This window comes from Hibiscus syriacus, unplaced genomic scaffold, assembly GCF_006381635.1.
Source record: "Hibiscus syriacus cultivar Baekdansim isolate YM2019G1 unplaced genomic scaffold, ASM638163v2 tig00110194_pilon, whole genome shotgun sequence".
Taxonomy (NCBI): domain Eukaryota; kingdom Viridiplantae; phylum Streptophyta; class Magnoliopsida; order Malvales; family Malvaceae; genus Hibiscus; species Hibiscus syriacus.
In genome coordinates, this window is record NW_024062620.1 from 225,505 (window position 1) to 246,054 (window position 20,550).

Genomic DNA, 20,550 nt, shown 5'->3' on the forward strand with positions numbered 1-20,550 from the left:
GAGGCTTCTCTTCGGTTTTATTTGGGGTTTTAGACATTTCCTTTCAGTTGCCCTTTTATAATTTTGTGCTCACATATTTTATATTCAAAAAAAATGTTATTATAGAATCATCAAAAGTTAATTTTTGTTTAAAATTTTTATAGTCAGTTAATTATGGATGTGTATATATTTTATAAATGTAATTCTTTAAATTCAAAATTTTTAAAAGATTTATCACTTAGGTCATTTAGAAAAGTTTAATGTTCAAAGTGGTGAAAAAAAAATAAGCGTTGGTTTTTAAATTATAAATTTATTTGTTATTTTATTTAAAATAAAATATTTAAATAAATTGATTATTTTATTGAATAATAAGGATAAATTATGGGGATAAATTATTAAAATAAAACACTTTTTATATTTATTTATCAAAATGAATTTAAAAAAATTTAATTATCAAAATTACACTCATTTATGTTACATAAAAGAAAGTATCCTACGTGGCAACACTTTTTAAAAGGCTCTTCTTTAAGCCTTCGCTTAAGTGGCAAGTATTGGATGATGTCATCATTGATTTTCGGCTTATCATGTAAGTAAATAGGGTGGAAAAATCTATCCTGCCACAATCTTAATATACGACTAAAAAAAAAGAAGTTATTAATTTTATTATTATTTTTTAAAATTTATATTAATAAATTACCGAAAACATTATTATTTCTATTTAAAACATTAATGTTTTTAACATTTTCCGTAAAATGCATAATAATAACAAAACGATAGAAAAAATAATATTTTAGGTAACGCTTTACCAAACTCGGTAAAACGTACAATAATAACAAAACCGGTAGAAATAATAATATTTATGATAATTTTTATCGATTTTATTAAAAAAATAATAAAACTAATAACATATTTCTTTAATCATATATTAAGAATGTCGCACGAGATTTTTCCAAATATGTTTCTCTAAAGAATAACCTTTCAAAATACGCTGTTATGTAGGCGCTTCTCCGCCCCGTAAGATATAAATGGGTGTCATTCTAAAATTTAAAGTTTTTTGATATTATTTTGATAAATAAATATAAAAATGCTATTATTTTAATAACTCAGCCGAATTTTGGTGTTATGCTTTTTCTTACTCTAGGGTATGAGATGGGATAGGCCAATTTTTTTATGCGTAACTGTTGAGTTAGATCAAATTTAGATAAAACCTATACCATTTTAATTGATATATGCATGTTGAAAAAAATATTATAAAATAAGGCGTTAGCAGTGACAAGGGATTAGGGTGTGGATTACGTCTCTTATGTTCTCTATTTCATTAAATGAAGATTTGGTTGACTTTTTTAGTGGGATAAAAGGGAGGGGATTCTTTATCTCTCTACCTCTTTGTGTTGACTGTGACTGTCCTCTCCAAGATGTTGGACAAAAAGAGGTGGAGTATGTTGTCTTTTCTTATCATCCTAAATGTCGCAGGCTCCATCTTACAAATATGCACTTTGCAAATGATTTAATGATTTTTACTAAAGGTTCTTTTGACTCTATTATGAAAGTTTGGAGAGTGATGCAACTGTTTTGGAGTTTTTCTAGCTTACATATTAACCCTTCTAAATTTGAGATCTTCTTTAGAGGTTTGAGGATTCGGTTTTGAATGTTGTTCTTGAGACTATTGGGATTAAAATAGTGAGTTTGTCAGTGTGAATGATTCTAAGGCTCTTTTGGACAATATTTCCAATCAGCTTCAAAACTGATATGCTAAACAACTTTCATATGCTAAAAGATGACAATTGATTTAATGTGCTATTTTTAGCATTCAATAGTTATGGAGTAGACAATTAGTGCTGTCGGAAGCTGTTATTCAAAAGATTAATCATATATATTTTAGTTTCTTCTAAAAGGGTGAAAACAAAGCTGCGAAGGGTGCTAGAGTAAACTATCCATGAATTTGTACCCCTAAACCTAAAGGGGGTCTCGGACTCAAGGATTTGAGTGTTCGAAGCTCGTTGTTTAATTTAGAAAGTGTTACTTGAAAAGGGATCTTTATGGGTGGTCTAGATCCATGAATATGTTCTAATGGGGGCTCTTTTTGGCTTGCTTCATTTCTTCAATGTTGCAGTTGGACTTGGAGGAGCTGGCTGAAGCTAAGGGATAAAGCTCTTAGGGTTCAAGGGCTCCTTATTGCTCGTATGCGCTAGATATATGAAATTTGGAAGGTTATTTGAGTGCAGGGGGTAAAATTGATTGGGAAAAAGTAGTTTGGCACTTGGGACATATTCCTCGACATTCTTTGGTGGCTTGAATGTACGGGCAAGACAAATCATCTATTGAGAGCAGACTTTTGTCATTGGGGATGACTATGGATGGCTATTGTAGTTTTCATATGAGAGAGTTGGAAACTAGGAATCATTTATTTTTTTCTCTGTGATTTTTCAAAGCAAGTTTGAATGAATTTGTTGTGTGCTTGTTTCAAAAGCAGGCATGTCCGAGATTGGCTACAAGAACTTGAACATATGCGCAAAAGGCTGCAGAGGAAGTCACTCTTGACGATGGTGGTTAAGTTGACTTGGAATTGATGTATATAATTTGTTGCGGTTGTCTTTCGGGTGGGACCGAAATTGAGTTTCGACTTGAATAAATGGGTTAGAGTCGCCACCGACCATTTAAAAATAATATTTAGGTTGATCGGACACCATCTTACCTGATATGCGTTTTACTATAAATGTGTCTGGTTCGGGATTCGGTTACAATCAATGAAGGATTAACACTCTTGTACTGCCCTTTCGGTACCAATTAATTTGTCTGTTGTCATAATTGTGAAAATTTAAATTAAAAACTCGATTCAAATTATTTACATTTAATCGATTAAAAATATCCCTAAAAAAGTAAAAATATATTAGATAAGAAATAATAAATAAATATTAAATAAATCAAAGGGAAAAATAAATTAAAAATAAAAAAAAAATCTAAAAGGGCAAATAAATAATTATATAAAAATGCACTGAAAATTCATAGTGATTAAAACAAAAGAATAATAAATTCCATGATCAGATTCAAACATAAACATAACACGGGGTCAGTGATTAGAATATAACAATTAAAAATATAGTGAACAAAGTCTAATATTAACTGGAATTACATAACAATAAAAATAGGGTTAAAACGTAAATGGTGAAATATAAGTGCTCAAAGACCAATAAAGTAAACTTTCATAAATGACCACAATAAAAAGTTACAAACCACGAAGAACCTAAATGGCTATAATACCCAATCCCAAAACATGCTAAAGTTCCCCCTTAAACGATGTCGTTTTGTATTTCATCCCAAAAACTGCTTTGTCTTCTCATTTCACTCATTTGGTTGTAGTTTTGAAAATGAAGAAAGAGTGGCCACAGTCGGCAGTGCCCGCGGCGGCGCTCGCGACGGAGAACGGTGGCCGGAGAGAAGAAAAATACCAAAATCTTCCCCTCGTTCCCCTCAACCTAAATCCCAAGCTATATCAACCTAAAAGTGACTCTAATCCCGTAGATCTAAATATTACCTTTCGAAGAAACCAAGCAAAACCCGGTGACTCTCGAGCTCCCACAGCTTAGAACGGAGGTAAGGTTTCTCTCCACACTCTTTTCTAAGTTTTTATTTTTTTTCGAATGGGTTCAAATACTCCTCTCCGAATCTCTTTATTTTTTTTGCTCTCCGATTTTGTTCGGTGTTTGGTTCCCGAATGGTTCCTCCCTGGTTTGGATTTTTTTTTACTAATCTCCTCTTTATTTTCTCTGTATTTTCTTTACATTTCGCATGGATTTATAGGCTTAGAAATCCATTATTTTCGGCAAGCTTTAGTCTCCTAGTTGGATTAGAAAACTAACTCGCTTTTCTGTTTTTTTGTTTGGTTGTGCGCCGGATAACCCGGAGATGTGGGTGATGGCTGATGGAATGAGGACTCTCTCCTCCCTCTGCCCGACGGTTGTTCTTGAACGAGATGTGCGGCGCTAACATCCAAAGAGGAAACCCTAGCCGTTCTCGCATGTATGTCGTTGGATCACTTCCACTGGCTTTCCGTGTTGGGCTTGGTTTGATGGATTGACCGGGTCTCGGGTCGGATTTGCTACGGGTTGGAGTCGGGTTGATTTGTGGGCAAGTCGGATTTCAACCGGGTTCTGGGTTAGCTTATTTGAGCCTATACAAGACCAACACAACACATGTTAATTAAGCACTTATATATGAATATATACGACAACATATATACATTATATATAATATAATGTAAGTATATATTATAAATATGTTTGTACCACATAATATTGATGGGTAACTTAAATAATATAATATATACTATACAAAGTAATATAAATATAATAAAACCATATAATATATACGACCGGACGAAAATGAGACACAATTTTATGCGGCATGAGAGAAATTACGGACAATTTCAACGGATCGAAGTTATAGTTCAAAAGGTTACTCGACAGGTTCAAGAGTGCGTTAAATTGAGACTTGCAGGAAAAATTTCACCTTATCAATGGCAAGCTAATAGGGACTTATTTATGTGTAGATGGGGCTTTGTCTCCTGGGAATTTGTTTCATTCTTTTGTATCGTTGTTAGGAGGAGGTGTTCTTAATATTCTATACTTGTAATTGACAATTTATATGTTAGTTTGAAATACCTAACATAATTTCACCTTAAAAAAATTTATTAAAGGTTTAATGACAAATCGATGGACAAAATATAAAAATTTAATGACAATTTATATAAAGATTAAAATTTAGTGAGTACATATATTTTTTAATTTTAATAACGGGTCATTATCAAATTAAATTAACTCCAACACTAAATGAAACCATAGCGCTACGTTGTTGCGTACACAAAAACATAATCTATAATTATATCCAAAAGCCCATCACGTGGATCCTACACTCACTCATCTCTTTAGGGTGCGTTTGGTTCACGAAATGTAAGATTACCAGTGAGAATGTAAGAATACTAAGGAATAAGATTACTGGGAATGTTGTATTTTGTGTTTGGTTTATTTAGCAGGAATGTAATATTATCATATTTGGTTAAATGAATAAAAGATTATTGGAATGTATATCTTACTAAATGCCTTTATTATATATTTATTTTTTTAATAAGTTGAAAAATATTTATATATTTTCTTTAAAAAATTTAAATTCATAAAATTTATATAATTTTTTTTACAAAATTGAAAATGTTTTACTAAATGAGTGTCTATATATTTTAACTCTTGAACTTTATATAAAATTTTAATTATAGATTTTTTTGTAAATCTAAAATAGTGTAAGGATAAATTTGTAATTTAACTTTCGTAGAATTTTTATTATTCAACGACAGAAGAATGATATTTAAAAAAAAATTAAAGGCATTTTAGTCCAAAACGTCGATAATCTAACAATACTTAAAGAAAAAAAATAATGACATTCCTAATAATATACCTCAAAAAATTCACTATTAGTAATCTTACGTTACCGAAAATAATATTCTCAGACTAACTAAATGAGAGAATATAAATTTCATTCTTATAAAAATCTTACATTCCTACTCCAAGGTCTCTTTTAGTGTTTACTTTTTTTGAACAAACCCGACCAAAAAGAATAATATAATAAAAAATGACAAAAGAAAAATAAAAGAGGACGTGGGACCTATTTCTTCAGAGGGACCCACCATGATTTTATATCTTTCTCATCTTCCTCCACATTCAGTGTACCTAACTCCAAACCACCTCCAAACATACGTGTCAACCATCGGTTGGTTATGAATATGCTTCGGTACCAGCCACGACGCTTCTCTTTCTAATCACTCTCTGATACTTTTTCTTCTTTTTACACAACTCTCTCTCTCTCTCTCCGTTTTTCAATCACTGATTAATTTCCTTTTTCTTTGTTTTTTTCATAAGGAGAAAATAATTTCAAGCCTTTGAACATGATAAGGTATTGGTGGAGAATATTTTTCTTTATTAAAGTTTTTTTGGCTATTTGTTTTTGCTTGTTTATGTTTTTGGATGAGAAGATGATCGTTGTCGGCAGAAATTGTACACTTTTTTAGGCTTTTCGCGCTTGAAAATTGATGCTTATACTGTGATATTTTTTTAGCTTTATCTCATTTTCTGGATCATTTTGGTTAGATTTTAGTTATATGACCTCTTCAGTTTTTTCCAAGAAAAAAAGGAGCTTTTTTCCTTTGCGGGAAACCGGAAATGTTTATTTTCTGAAAATCGGAGTATGATTTGACGTTCATATTCCTCCGCTTTATATTTATTAATTTATTGAAATTCTCTACTATTTTCTTCTAATAATAATAATAATTATTATGATAATATTTCGCTCTTGGCTTGTGGACTGGAAATAGTATATGTTTTTTTTTCTTTTCTTTTTAGTTTTGATTACTTTTTGCCTATAGTAACAGATCGGAGTTTTAGTGAGAACATGTAGGGATAAAAGTATTTTAGTGAAAGGATAAAAAGAGGGTTAAAAAGTAGTTGAAAGGGTTTGGTTGAGAACGTGTAGGGATAAAAAGTATTTTAAAAATGGGAAGGAAGGGTTAAACTTTACACTTCCGTTATTTGGAATGAACATCTAATTAATTGAACTGAAACTATATGCTTTATTTTGTTCTGGTTTTTGTTTTTTCTGTCAATCTAAAACGAAATCCAACTTTTGGTTATATTTACCAATTTTGTTCTGTATTAATTATATTTAGTATGATAGTGCGCGAGAACGATATGATATAGTGTACATAATATATTGTTCAACTTTTTTAGTCTGTAATAGTTTAACTTTTGGTTTATCTGATAATACCATCTGATAATCATTATTCATACTTTCCTTTCTTTGATCCTAAAGCTTTTCATATCATTGAATCTATTCAGTGGATTATCAGTGAACTGTGACGTGATTGTTGGATAAACAAAACCTAGTTCCTTAATGTATGAATAAAGAAAACAGTTCAAATGAAACCCAAAGAATAAGATAAAGGAGAATAAATTTATGTTAATATCCTTGTAGATGGCTGGTAATAAGTTGAGGTGTTTATCCATCATGGTGTTCAAACAGATTTACTGGTTGTCAGAAAAAAAAAGGTTTCTTGTCTGATGAATGTTGTTTTATCCTTATCCATTCAAAGAATTGGTGTGTTATATGCATATTTGTGATGATCGTGCCAACCAAATGCTTATTCTGCTGCTGTCTTTCATTTTCACAGGGCGAAGTAAAGTGTAATATTCGGTAATTGAATAGATTGGTGGCCTGCCACAGTTTTTATTGCATATATTTATTGCAAGGTATTTCCTTAATGGGGGGAGCTTGTTCTAGGAAAAGGGACCAGTTGGACAATGAAGATGGTTTACATAGAGGGGTTTCTGGAAGATATTGCAAAAGTGGAAGTTCGAAGTGGTTGGCGACAACTTTTACTAGACCAGTTGTAGAAATTCAAAGGGAAAAAGGAAAGCGCCCATCACTTATGGAATTATGCACTTATAAAATACGGGAGGTATAGCTACCTTAGACCTTGTTTATGCAAACCCTTACTTCCTGAGTCTGAACTGATTTTCTAAGCTTGATTCATGAACAGGATATAGACCATTATGGTTCATTTTATAGGCTTCCAAGAGATCTAAGTCAGCAGATCTTTAATGAATTAGTAAATTCCCAATGTCTGACTGATGTTTCTCTTGAAGCTTTTAGAGATTGTGCTCTTCAGGTAACTAGTGAAAACATTTGGCAAGTCGAATATCAAAATATGCCAATGATTTACTTAATTTTTTATCTGTCTTGTTCAACTCTTGTATCTTCCTTGCTATAGGACCTGTACCTAGGAGACTATCCTGGGATAAATGACAATTGGATGGATGTGATTTCTTCACAAGGCTCATCATTGCTTGCGTTGGACCTCTCGAGTTCTGATGTCACTGATTCTGGGTTGATATATCTCAAAGATTGTGATCACCTTCAAGCTTTGAATTTAAATTACTGTGACCAGGTTTCTGACCGGGGGCTACAACACATCAGTGGTAACCTCTTAATGCTCTACTATTTTTGTCTAGTCAATTGCCAAATTTCCATAGTAGGTGGAAATGAATTTAATAGCAATGATTGCAACCTGTTATGAGTCATAACCATGCAAATTTGGAATAAGGTTTTCCCAAACTAAAATTTATTATTCTAAGGGCTCTGTTTACATTCTGCCTTCCTACCTGGATTCTCTTTACTGCTTCCTTCTGATTTTGTTTTCTTGCTCGTTTCTTCTTCCCAACCATCTCGTTTAATTAGCAATTTAAACATTTTACATTTCATGGCATTTTTAATGGGCCAGCATGTGAAACAAAATCTTTCAGGTCTCTCAAACTTGACCAGTCTGAGCTTTCGGAGAAACAGTGCAATTACTGCACAAGGAATGAGTGCCTTCTCGGGCCTAGTGAACTTGTTGAAGTTGGACCTGGAGAAGTGTCCAGGGATTCATGGGGGGCTTGTTCATATTAAAGGTAATTTTCTCCTTTGAAGGTAGTTTATCCTTATGACTTGTATGATTGCCCTTGTCTCTCTCTCTCTCTCTTTTTTTTTTTGGATATTCTTAAACATGATTTTGCTTTCCATCCCTTTCTCACACTGTGTATGAGGCAGAAAGTTCGTTGGAAGAACATATTTTGGAATGATAGCATTGTGGGCAGTCTTTCCCTCTTCCTCTCTTTCCCTCTTTCTCTGTGTCGGGTGCATGGTGGCAGAGTATATCTTACTTTTTGATTAGGTGTTAGACTCTGAAAGTTTTCTCTACTGTAGTGAATATACTTGAATAACAGAGAAATGCGTAAAGAGTTGAGTTTGTGGTGGCTCTGACCCTTAATTACTTAGCATATAGTCAAATGCATTTCTATGGACTTCTATTTGCATGATGATTATGGATGCATGGACCATTATTTAATATTTTTCTGATAAGCACTGTTTATCAATTTACAGGTTTGACGAAGTTAGAGTCTCTTAATATTAAATGGTGTAATTGCATAACTGATGTTGATATGAAGCCTCTCTCAGGTGATCGTTATGATGTCATTTCCATTATTTCATTTTTTCATGCTATGTTACGGTGAATCGTGTCTGATAGGGTTATGTGCCTGACAAGGGTATACTCTAAATTTTCGAAGTTTTCACACCATACATCCAAATATGTGTTAGTCATAGATATTGGACACTAATACTTTAGGAAACTGAAAATTTTGTATTACATGGTTTTCCAGAACATATATTTTCACTTATCTCTTGTTTCCTTTGTCCATCTCTCGTGGACATAGTTGTATAACGTCAATGTTGTTTTTGGCATCAACATATTCTTCTTTTGTCATCCCAAAAAGAAACTCATTTAACTTATCCAACAGTTAGCTTACATTTATGCGTGTGTTTATACATATGTTTCCTATAATTTGATTGTATTCTTATTATAGGACCTGCAAATTGCTCAATATATGTATACCTTTCAATGCCATCTCCGATAGTAGAAATCATCTGTTCTCTTGAGTTTTGCCCACTAGTTGTCTATATTTGTTTCCCAAGGGTTCAACTACATTACCTTTGTCTTAGAATCCAACTTTTAGACCTGTATGTATCAATCAAGGCACATATGTAATTTGATAAGATCATTACATATGGGAAAAAGGGTCAACTAATTTAAATTGCATTTCAAATTTCAATAGAAACTCAAAGATTTGTACACTTTCTGAAAGCTTTCTCTCTCTTTTGAGTACCCTTCGCCTCCATTTTTTAATTGTCTGGTTCACGCAATTACATAAATCACCTTTAGAATAAGGACACATCAAATTGACTAAACTTGTGCCTTTTTTTTCCTTTCGTACTTTTTGTGCTAATGCTTCTGTATTCTGAGTAATATAAATTACTTTTTCAATTAGTTATCTGGATAACTTCTCTTATCATGTTTTAGGGCTTACAAACTTGAAAAGCTTACAGATATCCTGCAGCAAGGTCACAGATTTTGGCATCACCTATTTAAAAGGTACATTGCCATTACTTTCTACTATAATTGCTATCATCTCCTTAAAAAACTGCCATCATGTGTTAGGATGAAAAAGAATGTCATCTAAGATTGCTAGTTTGTTGATGTTGGATTACTGTGATTGTGAGAGGATTTTATTAGTGTACTACTTGGTGTGAATTGTTATGCTGAAGTTGTGCAATCATTCAACAAACAATATACACCATGCCAACAAACCTATGGCCCATTGGTTTCAATCTAATATTAAGGGGGCTGATATTAGATCAAGAAGGTTTTGTTTGTTGTATGCACATATAATGTTTTGTAGAATTCCATTAAGCTGATCAAAGAAAGTCAGAATTTTAATCCCTTTGCAGTATGTAGGTTGAATGAAACGGAATAAATGTCTTCCCTTTCAAACTACCTTAATACTATTAATTTTTTGGGAACCATTGATTTATTTTGTATTTAGTCTTTTTTTATTATTATGTTATCTGTTATACATTGAAATTTTGTCCTATGGCGACTGGATTTGTGCAAACATTTTTTACTTTCAATTTTCTTCCCCGTGATTTTGATTGTGGTGTTATTGTCTCAAGTATATTGTCTGTTCAGTTTGATAGTTAAAACTTGACCATTCTTCTACTTATTTTCAGATTATAGGAATTATGGAATTGGTTGATATTGATTATTGAACTTCTATTCCTTGAAATTCTTTATACTTTCGAATCCGTTTTAGGTCTGCAAAAGCTTTCTATTTTGAACTTGGAGGGCTGCCCGGTTACTGCTTCATGCCTGGATTCTCTTTCTGGTATATATTGTTGGCTTGCATATTACAATCATTTTCCTCTTAAATTGGTTGTACCAGGAGCTGAAGAGTGCGATTTTGATTCTGCATTAAAGTTGACGTTTCATTTAAATCTTACCTGTCCTTTACTTTTCCCATTTTAGTAGTTTTCCGCGGATGATAGAAACTCATTCATTTTCGTTTTAGAAACTAGTAGTAATCTCGTGATGGCCTTTCTTCATAGTTTTTCACTTCTTTCAACATTTATTATGTCATTCTAAGGAAATATTCAAAATGATTGATTAATCATATAAACTCTACTTGATTCTTTTGGTTACTTTGTCTTTTTCAACATGATATTGACTTGGCCTTTTTTTTGCACAGCTCTTGCATCTCTTTTATATTTGAATCTTAGCAGGTGCAATTTGTCTGATGATGGATGTGAGAAGTTTTATAGTAAGTTGGTTTCATACTTTCCCCATTCCGCATATGTAAACATTCTTTGATGGCCTTCGGCTTATTGCATATTTTATTTTGACAGAGCTTGGTAATCTGAAGGTATTAAACTTGGGTTTCAATGACATCAGTGATTCGAGTTTGATACATCTGAAAGGTGTTCTACCTCTTCACTTGTGTTGTCTGATAGAATATAAAACTATATAATATATCTTTGCTTTATATATGCGTATCTGGTATTTTGTACAAGTATTATTTATCTAAATAACGAGTGGTTGTTCTTTGCGAAACATTTTATAGGATCTTGTGATATTGTTTTCTTTGGGAAATTTGTTCCATGTTTATAGTCGCAGTTCATAATTTGATTATTTTTTACTTGGATCCAGGTGTGACAAATTTAGAGAGCTTGAACTTGGATTCTTGTAGAATTGGTGATGATGGGCTGGTTCATTTGTCAGGTTGTTGGTCTATAATCTTTCTTTGTTTATACTTTTATATTTAGTTGATCTGATCTATGGCAACATCTCTTTTTAGCAGATGGAGGATCATAGAAACATCTAGTATTTTAGGTATAGAAACTTAAAGGAAAGAACACAGGAGATAAAGGATAAAGTTGACGGAATTGCCATCACAACATATTGGAAAATTTTATTTTATTATATTTTCAAGTTTTCTGATTTTTTTGGAATATTGTAGTTTGCCTTTTGGGTTTCTTTTTATCAGATTGTCTAGTTCATAGTGTTACCTAAGCATTTGCTATATGCGGTTATGTAAAGAATAAGGGCTTTGAAACCATCCTATTACCTCAGCTCTTAATAATTCTCCGCTGTCTTGTAAAATAAATAAATAGATGACGGTGGCTGAAAATAACTGCTTTCGTTTCTTTAGGTCTTCAACGATTGAAATGTTTGGAGTTGTCTGATACTGAAGTTGGAAACAATGGCCTTCGCCATCTTTCTGGTTAGATATTTACCTTGCTCATAGTAGGACATCATGCATAATGATGCATCTATATTTTGCAGTTTCTTGCTGATACTTTTTGTTTCTAGTTTTGGTGGTAAAATGCTTCTATAATTCTCTCTGTTGCATATGATATTATTTCTAGTTGTTTCTCTGTTATCCTTACCCTGATTCACTATCCTTCTATGTAAGCCTTCTCAAAGCTCAGATGATTTTACATGGAAAATTTTAGAAAACTCTTGAAGGCACCTTTGTTAGACGCATACCTGTATCTGGCATTCACATGCAAGTTCAAGTAACAGCCTTGTTCATTTAGTAGTCTGAGGAGCTTTAATCATTGAATAGGCGTATTTAGAATGATATCTTCTCAAACAATTGGTTCTTATACATGATCACCCAGTATCTTTTGGGTCACTTGTAGGTTTGATTAATCTGGAGAGCATAAACCTGTCATTCACTGTAGTTTCTGATGGTGGTTTAAGAAAACTGTCTGGACTCTCATCTCTGAAATCACTCAACCTGGATGCTCGCCAAATCACAGATGCCGGACTTGCAGCTCTTACAAGTATGTCAATACATGCTTTTATTTGTTTAACATGATTCGTATGAAATAATGTGTGTTTCTAGTGAACGAGTTAATTGTCTAGAAACTGTCAACAAGAAACGAACATTTCTATTATTGCTCTTAAAGCTCTAATAATGCAGCTAAGCATCTAGTTACATTCAGCATTGTAGATTTTGTTTAATTGGTGTTTTCTTCTTTTGAAACAGGTTTGACTGGACTGACTCATCTTGATCTTTTCGGAGCTCGTATTACTGATTTGGGGACAAATTATCTGCGAAGTATGATACATGACTTTCTATTTTGAAATTCCCTTTAAAAAAAAGAGATATTTAACTTACTAGTTTCTCTTAATGGCCAAGAACCAATATATTGGTAATTTTAGCTTACAAGTTTTTTGACAAGGTGTTAGCTTGAAAGGAGTTTGATTTAACACCTATTTGCATGCATAATATTATCTTTCGTACTCTCACAGTGACCTGAACACTTAAGGACTAACTTTACATTTGATGTGTTTTCTCTTGAAGAATTTAACTGTTTTTGTTTAATAGACTTAAAGAACTTGCGCTCCTTGGAAATATGCGGCGGAGGATTAACCGATGCCGGAGTGAAGAATATTAAAGATCTTTCATCCCTGTCACTGCTAAATCTGTCACAGAACTGTAACCTCACTGATAAAGCATTGGAGATGATTTCTGGTATGGCTGAGATGCGCACTTAATTATCATTTTCCTTAAATCGTACATATCGTACATCTATTCGGGGATGGGAATGGAAGAATGATCCTCGTATGAAAAAGCCTGGAAAATTTGAGCAAATTCATATATGGTCATTATTGTACTAATTGCACTTGCATCTGAAATGCAGGGTTGACAGGATTGGTCTCTTTGAATGTTTCGAATTCTCGAATAACAAGTGCAGGATTGAGACATTTAAAGCCCCTGAAGAATCTAAGATCTCTGAACCTAGAGTTTTGCAAGGTCACCGCAAACGACATCAAGAAGCTTCAGTCATCTCACCTTCACCATCTTGTGAACTTCCGCCCCGAGTAAATTCCATTGGTGGCGTCCGTATATTCTGTAAGTAGCTTTTATCATTCTTCTACCTATGTTTATACAAGGGTAAAGCAGATGTTAGATATAATTGTACATTATGTTATTGGGCTTCGAATGGTATCAGACGTGAATACATGTCTGATTATGTCCGAATTTGTGTCGAGGCATCGACACGACATGAAAATTGACCCGCCCCTTCAGGGGCTGCGGTGAATAGATTGAATGGTGGTATAAATAATGCCTCCTTTGGATGATTTATGAACAGCTTGTGATGCACTGCATCTAGATTGTACTGGTTTGACCTTTGAATAAATTATATTGAACTATTAAACCTTGTAATGCTAATTTTAAGTATAGTTCATGTTTTTCAAGGGTTAGTTTTAGTGAAAAAAAACATTTTTTTAAAAATTTTTATTTATCTCTAACATATAAAATTATGAGTAAGAACACTCTTTATGATTCATTGTATTACTATATTAATATTACCAAAATAGTTCTTTAATATGAAATTAAATTATATCTAAATAGTATAAATAAGCCTTGAAGGGTAATTTTATCTTATAATCATAAATCAATAATGTTATTTCGTTTTTATATCTAAGTAATTTTGAAAAATATAATTATTTTCAAAAGTTTGAATACTTCCAATATAATTAACCCTAAATAAAATCAATTTATTTTAATCTTAGCTGATAACTATCTATCTGCTTATCTTGTTCAACATGTTTTTTTTAAAAAGTTTTTATTTATTTAGTTGTAGAAGCCACTAGTTTTCATTAAAAATAGAAAAAATCTCCTAATTATAATAAACGTTTATAACCACAATCGTAAATTAAAAATATAATAAAGATATTTTTCTATAATCATTAACATAAAAAGTTAATCACTTAAGACCACACAAGAATCATACAAGTAATAGATTTTTAAGAACTTAACCAAATTAACTAAAAATATAATATTATTATCAAATACATTTAAATGATTAAATTTTTTATTTCAATGAAGTTAAAATTTTGAAAATAAATTTTTTATGATTTATCAAACACACTTTAAATTGGTATCATAAATTAAATGGATATAACTCAGTTGAAAAATTACATAAAAATATAAATTATTAAATATTTCTCAGATTAATTTATATTTTATTATATAATACCTTTCACAACATTTTTTAAAATAACTATTAAACATTTTTTTATTTTAGAAATAATGATCATTCATTTTCGAAAATATATGTATTTTAAAAAAAATCAATGAAAATTAAATGTTAAATTATACTCTTTTTTCACTTTAGGTGTTTAAAATATATTTTGTTCAATGTAAGTAACTAACTAACACTTTTAATGTTACTATTTTAAATGTTTCTTCCGTCACCGTCGTTAAAAATATTTATAAAAACTTAAATGATATTATTTTTAGGAAAAAAAAACTCAATAGTTTTCTAAAATCTAAATAGCAAAAAATAAATCCCTAAAATCCTTAATTTCAAACTTCTCATTATCATCGTTGGTCATCCCCAATCACCACCACCATCGCTAAATAATCACCTATCTATTACCGCTCATTCAGGATCGGTCATTACCTTTATCATCACTCTAATCCCTTAAATCTCTAATCTCAAGTCTTTAATCTTTAATCTTTCCGCTCTACCATCCATTCTCCTATCGTTTTCGATTATTTATTTGTTATAAATAAACACATGGTCCTATAGATTATTGTTGTTATGAGAGATTATCATAGTGCCGTTCAACGAATTAATAATAGATGGGTGTGATAAGAGTAATGGTCAATTAATGGTTGGACATTGATAGATGAATGATAGTTTAGCAGTAGAGACGATGGTCGGAGATGACAAACAACAATTATAATTAAATTGGAATTAGAATTTTAAGGATTTAAGTATTTTTTTTAGATTTAAAAAAATTAAAGTTTTGTAAAATAAAAATATTTTTATATTTTTTAAATAAAAATATAAAAAAATAACCATATCACATGTCATATAATATATTTTTTAAAAACGTGACGGACCAAACTCTTAAAATATTAATATTAAAAACTTTAACTCAACAAAAAATACTTTACGTACCTAAAGTGATAAAATGTTATAGTTTGAGCATTTATTTTTTTTAATTAAACTTCTAACAATGTTAATTGGTTAATAATAAAAGGATAAATTACATATTTAGTCATTCATATATTTCTACAATTCCATTTTGGTCACTTAATTATTTTTTCAAAATTATGCCTAACGTTTAGTTTTAATTTCATTTTGGTCACCCACCGTTAAAAAGTATATAAAATTGTTGACATGAGATTTTTTTTATTTTTTCAATGATGATGTGACATTAATTTATGGTGATATGTTAGCATCAAATGTGACTAAAACGTAATGTTAGATATAGTTTTAAAAAAATAATAATTATATGATCAAAATGAAATCAAAATAATAGATTAGGGACTAAATACATAGTTTACCCATTATAGTAATAATACCGCAAAGTAATAAAAATGGAGTTTTAGACCTGGGGTGACAAAATAGGAAATTCAGTCTAAAAATGTCTCCTCCAATGGCAACTCCTTTATTTCCAAACAGATTGCTCTTTCTCTGTTCCTCTGTTTCTCCTCCACACACACGTTGACCCACCTCGGATCTGCTGCTTTTCTCTTGGCCCTTTCAAAATCCCTTATATTCAATTCCATTTCATTTCTCCCCATTTCTTTATAAGTTCTTTAATCTTTACATTCGATTTCTTCCGAGAGATCTTTGCAAAGCTTCAAGCTTTTTTTTATTTGTTTATTTTAGAATGGATAGTAATTATTCAGCCATACCCAAAGGCTCCCATGTAGAATTAAAAATGCAGAATGAACCCCAGGACTTTAGATCCCAACAGAAATCGCTCCTTTCTGATGACGGAAACTGGGTAAACCATGCCAAGGTTGCTCATGAGTTTGCTGATCTTAACGACGACGAAGACGACGATATCGATGTTGATCCTGATGATTATACCCTTGATCTGAGTAAACCCAATAATGGGTCTGGTATTTCTGGTGCTGTTTTTAACTTAACTACCACAATTATTGGTGCGGGAATCATGGCTTTACCTGCTACTATGAAGGTTCTTGGAGTTGTTTTGGGGATTATTTTGATAATTCTGATCGGGATTTTGTCTGAAATGAGTGTCGAGCTGTTGATTAGGTTTGCGGTTTCTTGTAAGGCTAGATCTTATGGGGAAGTCGTGCAGATTGCAATGGGGAGAACTGCTAGGGTTTTATCTGAGATTTGCATAATTGTCAACAATGCAGGTGTTTTGATAGTTTATTTGATTATTATAGGTGATGTTATGTCCGGTTCAGTTCGTCATCTTGGGATTTTTGACCAGTGGTTGGGACATGGCTTTTGGGATCATAGGAAGTTGTTGGTTTTGGTTGTTATGGTTGTTTTTCTTGCTCCACTTTGCTTTTTAAATAGGATCGAATCGTTGAGCACGACATCGGCTGCTTCTGTTGCTCTCGCCGTAGTTTTCGTTGTGGTTTGCTTTGCTGTTGCATTCATTAAGCTTGTTGAAGGGAAAATTGATCCTCCAAGGATGAGCCCCGATTTCAGATCGAAAATGGCAATTTGGGATTTTATAGTAGTTATACCTGTCATGACAAATGCATATGTTTGCCATTTTAATATCCAACCTATATATAACGAGCTTGAAGGGCGATCGCCTCAAAAGATGAACAAGGTTGGAAGGATCACAACTTCTATTTGTGTTGTAGTCTATGCCTCAACAGCTATATCAGGATATTTGCTCTTTGGGAAGGATACTGAAGGTGATGTTTTGACCAATTTTGATAGGGATCTTGGAATTCGTTTTAGCACTGCATTGAATTATATTGTCCGGGTCGGTTACATTTTCCATTTGGTTCTGGTTTTCCCTGTTATCCACTTTTCCCTTCGGCAAACCGTGGATAGCTTGGTGTTTGAGGGATCGACTCCTCTAACAGAGAGTCGGAAAAGGTCATTCGTATTAACAGTAATATTGTTAATGCTTATTTATGTTGGATCTACTATGATCCCAAATATATGGACAGCTTTCAAATTTACAGGAGCAACAACAGCTGTTTCATTAGGTTTTACGTTCCCTGCTCTTATTGCATTGAGGCTAAGTCAGCAGGAAGAGGGGTTGAGCTTGAGTGGAGTAGAAATTTTTTTGTCCTGGTTGATGTTGATATTGGCTATAATAGTTAGCATTTCTGGTACAATCGAAAATATTTATACTATTCAAAGGAAATCGGAATGATTCCTCTTGAAGAGTTTCGGGCCTGTTTTCCCAAGGTATAATTTTGATAATTTTGCTCGAAGCCTTGGCGATGGTTAATCTGCTTCAATGTTGCTTTGCTTGCTCGATAAGGCAATCAGATGGTTCGGGATGATGATATTGTGATGTATTTTTTTTCCTTCGAGGTGCCAATACACTGCAAGTCTGCAACAGTTTGATTATATGCATTGATGCATTGCCTTTTAATGCTTTTCAGAGCAACTGCGACAGGTTACTCGGTATATGATGAGACGATTTGGGAGGATACCGAATGGACCTTCATCTCCTGTAACCTGTAAGTTATTTCGACTTTACGAATTGGACCATGCTATGGATATGCTTAGTTACAACATTCTTCTTGCACAAAAGATTGGAGTATAACTATTTGCGGTAGGAAAAATACTAGAACAGATTAGGAGGGAGAGTTATTTTAGTTTACTTCTGGAGAAAAGCTCTGTGATGTACTGTAATAATTTTCATGATACTTGTGCTGCTACATGCTTCTATTCAAATGATACGTATTAGATGCTATGGATTTCATTTGAATCCAACTAAATGCAAAACCCGATATAGCTGATTCGTGCCTATATGTTTTGAAATCTATAGTTAAAAGCCGAATCTGCTCCGTCATGTTTATATGTTTGTTTAAGGGATTGATAGAGGAGAGAATGTTCATCCCTTTGTTACCATGTTTCTCCTTTGGAATTGGTAATAAAATTCAAGATCTGAACTTTGAAGTATGATCATCTAGTTTCACCTTCAAGTCTCATCTTCCTCATACGTTTCATTGTTTGGTTGGTGACCAACCTAGATTCTTCATTTTCCTCAAAAGAGTTCTATACAGGCCATATATTCAAACAAGGTGGGCTATACGAGATACGATCTTTCAAATATATGAACAAAACTTAAAAATATTTGAGAATATGTGTATGTGTTTTATATATAGGGTAAACTACATGTTTAGTACCAAAACTATTACTTTTGTTCCGTTTAGGTATCTAATTTTTTAATAAAAAAATCATACCTAACAATGGGCCCCTAAATTGAAACCTAAACTAAACGTTTGGTATGATTTTAAAAAAAAAATAAAGTTTGAGTACCAAAACAGAACAAAAGTATTAGTTTAGGTACTAAATGTGTATTTTACGCTTATATATATATATATATATATACACACACACCTATTTTTGACACTGGCCCTTGAGTTGGTTGTGATGTCTTTGTTGGAAAGCTGTGGTCTTTAAACTATTTAAAATGTGGTCTACTATAGTGCAGTCAACAACGGTGACCAATAAGTAACTAGATTCATATAAACAGTCGCTTATGTTCACTGCTTTACTCATCACCCCGTACATTTCTGGTGTTAAACGCCCTCGTGTGGTGCAAACTCCCTTTTTTTGAAACTTCACATACTTATTTCTTCCATTCCTGCATGAAAAAGTGAAAACATTGTAAATGAATGTGAATTATCATTATTTAGGGTTTAGGATTTAGAGTTTGATATTTTGGCATTTGATCAATCTTGTTTTAGCTTTTACGTGTGTGTATATATATAAATGTAACACTCTAAATCCTATCTGGATGGAAATCGAATTATGAATGTTAACGAAACTTAGTTCAAATATTAAAAAGTAAATTTCGATCATTGAAAATTTTACTGGATCAAATTTAAGAGTATTACATGATTTCGAACAATAACATTGGATTTACTCCGAATACTTTATCTGATTTAAAATGTTAAGTCTTATTGATAATATAGTTAGTGTAAACTACCCCAAAGTCAAAATTATAGTGTTGTTTCTATTTTAACCACTAGACAAAATATTTTGTCAATTAGGTCACTAAGCTATCAAATTAGTTTTAATCAAGTCGATGATAGTTAAATATTAACGGAATTGATGACGTGACAGTTAAGTAAATATGTATAATAACACATTTGATTCTCTTTACTTATACATTCTATCAATTTAGTCCTATTTTTATTTAAAAGGTGTAAGTAATGAGGACCAAATATGTTATTATACAAATTTACTTTACCACCACATCAACAATTTCATTAGCAATTAGCAGCTGCTGACTTTAATTATTAGTAAGTATAGATTATTACCTCTTCTGCTTTTTTCAATGGTGCTTGATCACCACAGTTTTGTTGATAATTTTCATGTTTATAGGGGTCGCAGACTAAAGGCACTAAGGGACCAGATTGATTGTAATCATTTTTTTCATTGGAATAGATAATGACTTGGTTCAGCAAATCGTTAATTCTTGTGGTCACGGCTTTGCCTGCTTGCTTGATCTCCTCGTCTGCTTCCTTGTTGGCACAAGGGATAATTTCCTCCAATGCCGAATTCGCCTTCGGGTTTTCAACCCATTCGCCCATCGCAATGCATGTATCCGACACTATTCTGCATTACTCGATCAGTTAAATTGGTTAAAATCGAATACCGACCACC

The 20,550-nt window shown here is 32.3% G+C and overlaps 2 protein-coding genes across 3 annotated transcripts; both read left to right on the top strand.

The window, feature by feature from the left end:
- Window positions 1-5,827: 5,827 nt before the first annotated feature.
- LOC120217890 (dynein regulatory complex subunit 6-like) lies at window positions 5,828-14,075 on the top strand. The gene is made up of 16 exons (XM_039214912.1): window positions 5,828-5,922; window positions 7,193-7,480; window positions 7,562-7,690; window positions 7,793-8,000; window positions 8,325-8,471; window positions 8,944-9,018; window positions 9,920-9,991; window positions 10,710-10,781; window positions 11,142-11,213; window positions 11,299-11,370; window positions 11,600-11,671; window positions 12,102-12,173; window positions 12,595-12,738; window positions 12,945-13,016; window positions 13,287-13,433; window positions 13,603-14,075. Exons 2-16 carry the CDS (start codon window positions 7,283-7,285, stop codon window positions 13,785-13,787), a joined length of 1,737 nt encoding a protein of 578 aa, XP_039070843.1. The 5' UTR covers window positions 5,828-5,922; window positions 7,193-7,282; the 3' UTR covers window positions 13,788-14,075.
- A 2,248-nt stretch (window positions 14,076-16,323) lies between these two features.
- LOC120217894 (amino acid transporter AVT6E-like) lies at window positions 16,324-18,542 on the top strand. Of its 2 annotated transcripts, none has more exons than XM_039214915.1 (2): window positions 16,324-18,114; window positions 18,251-18,542. In XM_039214915.1, exon 1 carries the CDS (start codon window positions 16,595-16,597, stop codon window positions 18,077-18,079), a length of 1,485 nt encoding a protein of 494 aa, XP_039070846.1. In that variant the 5' UTR covers window positions 16,324-16,594; the 3' UTR covers window positions 18,080-18,114; window positions 18,251-18,542. The 2 variants fall into 2 exon arrangements, with proteins under 2 accessions (XP_039070846.1, XP_039070845.1); XM_039214914.1 differs by having other exon boundaries at window positions 18,315-18,541.
- The last annotated feature ends 2,008 nt before the right edge of the window (window positions 18,543-20,550 follow it).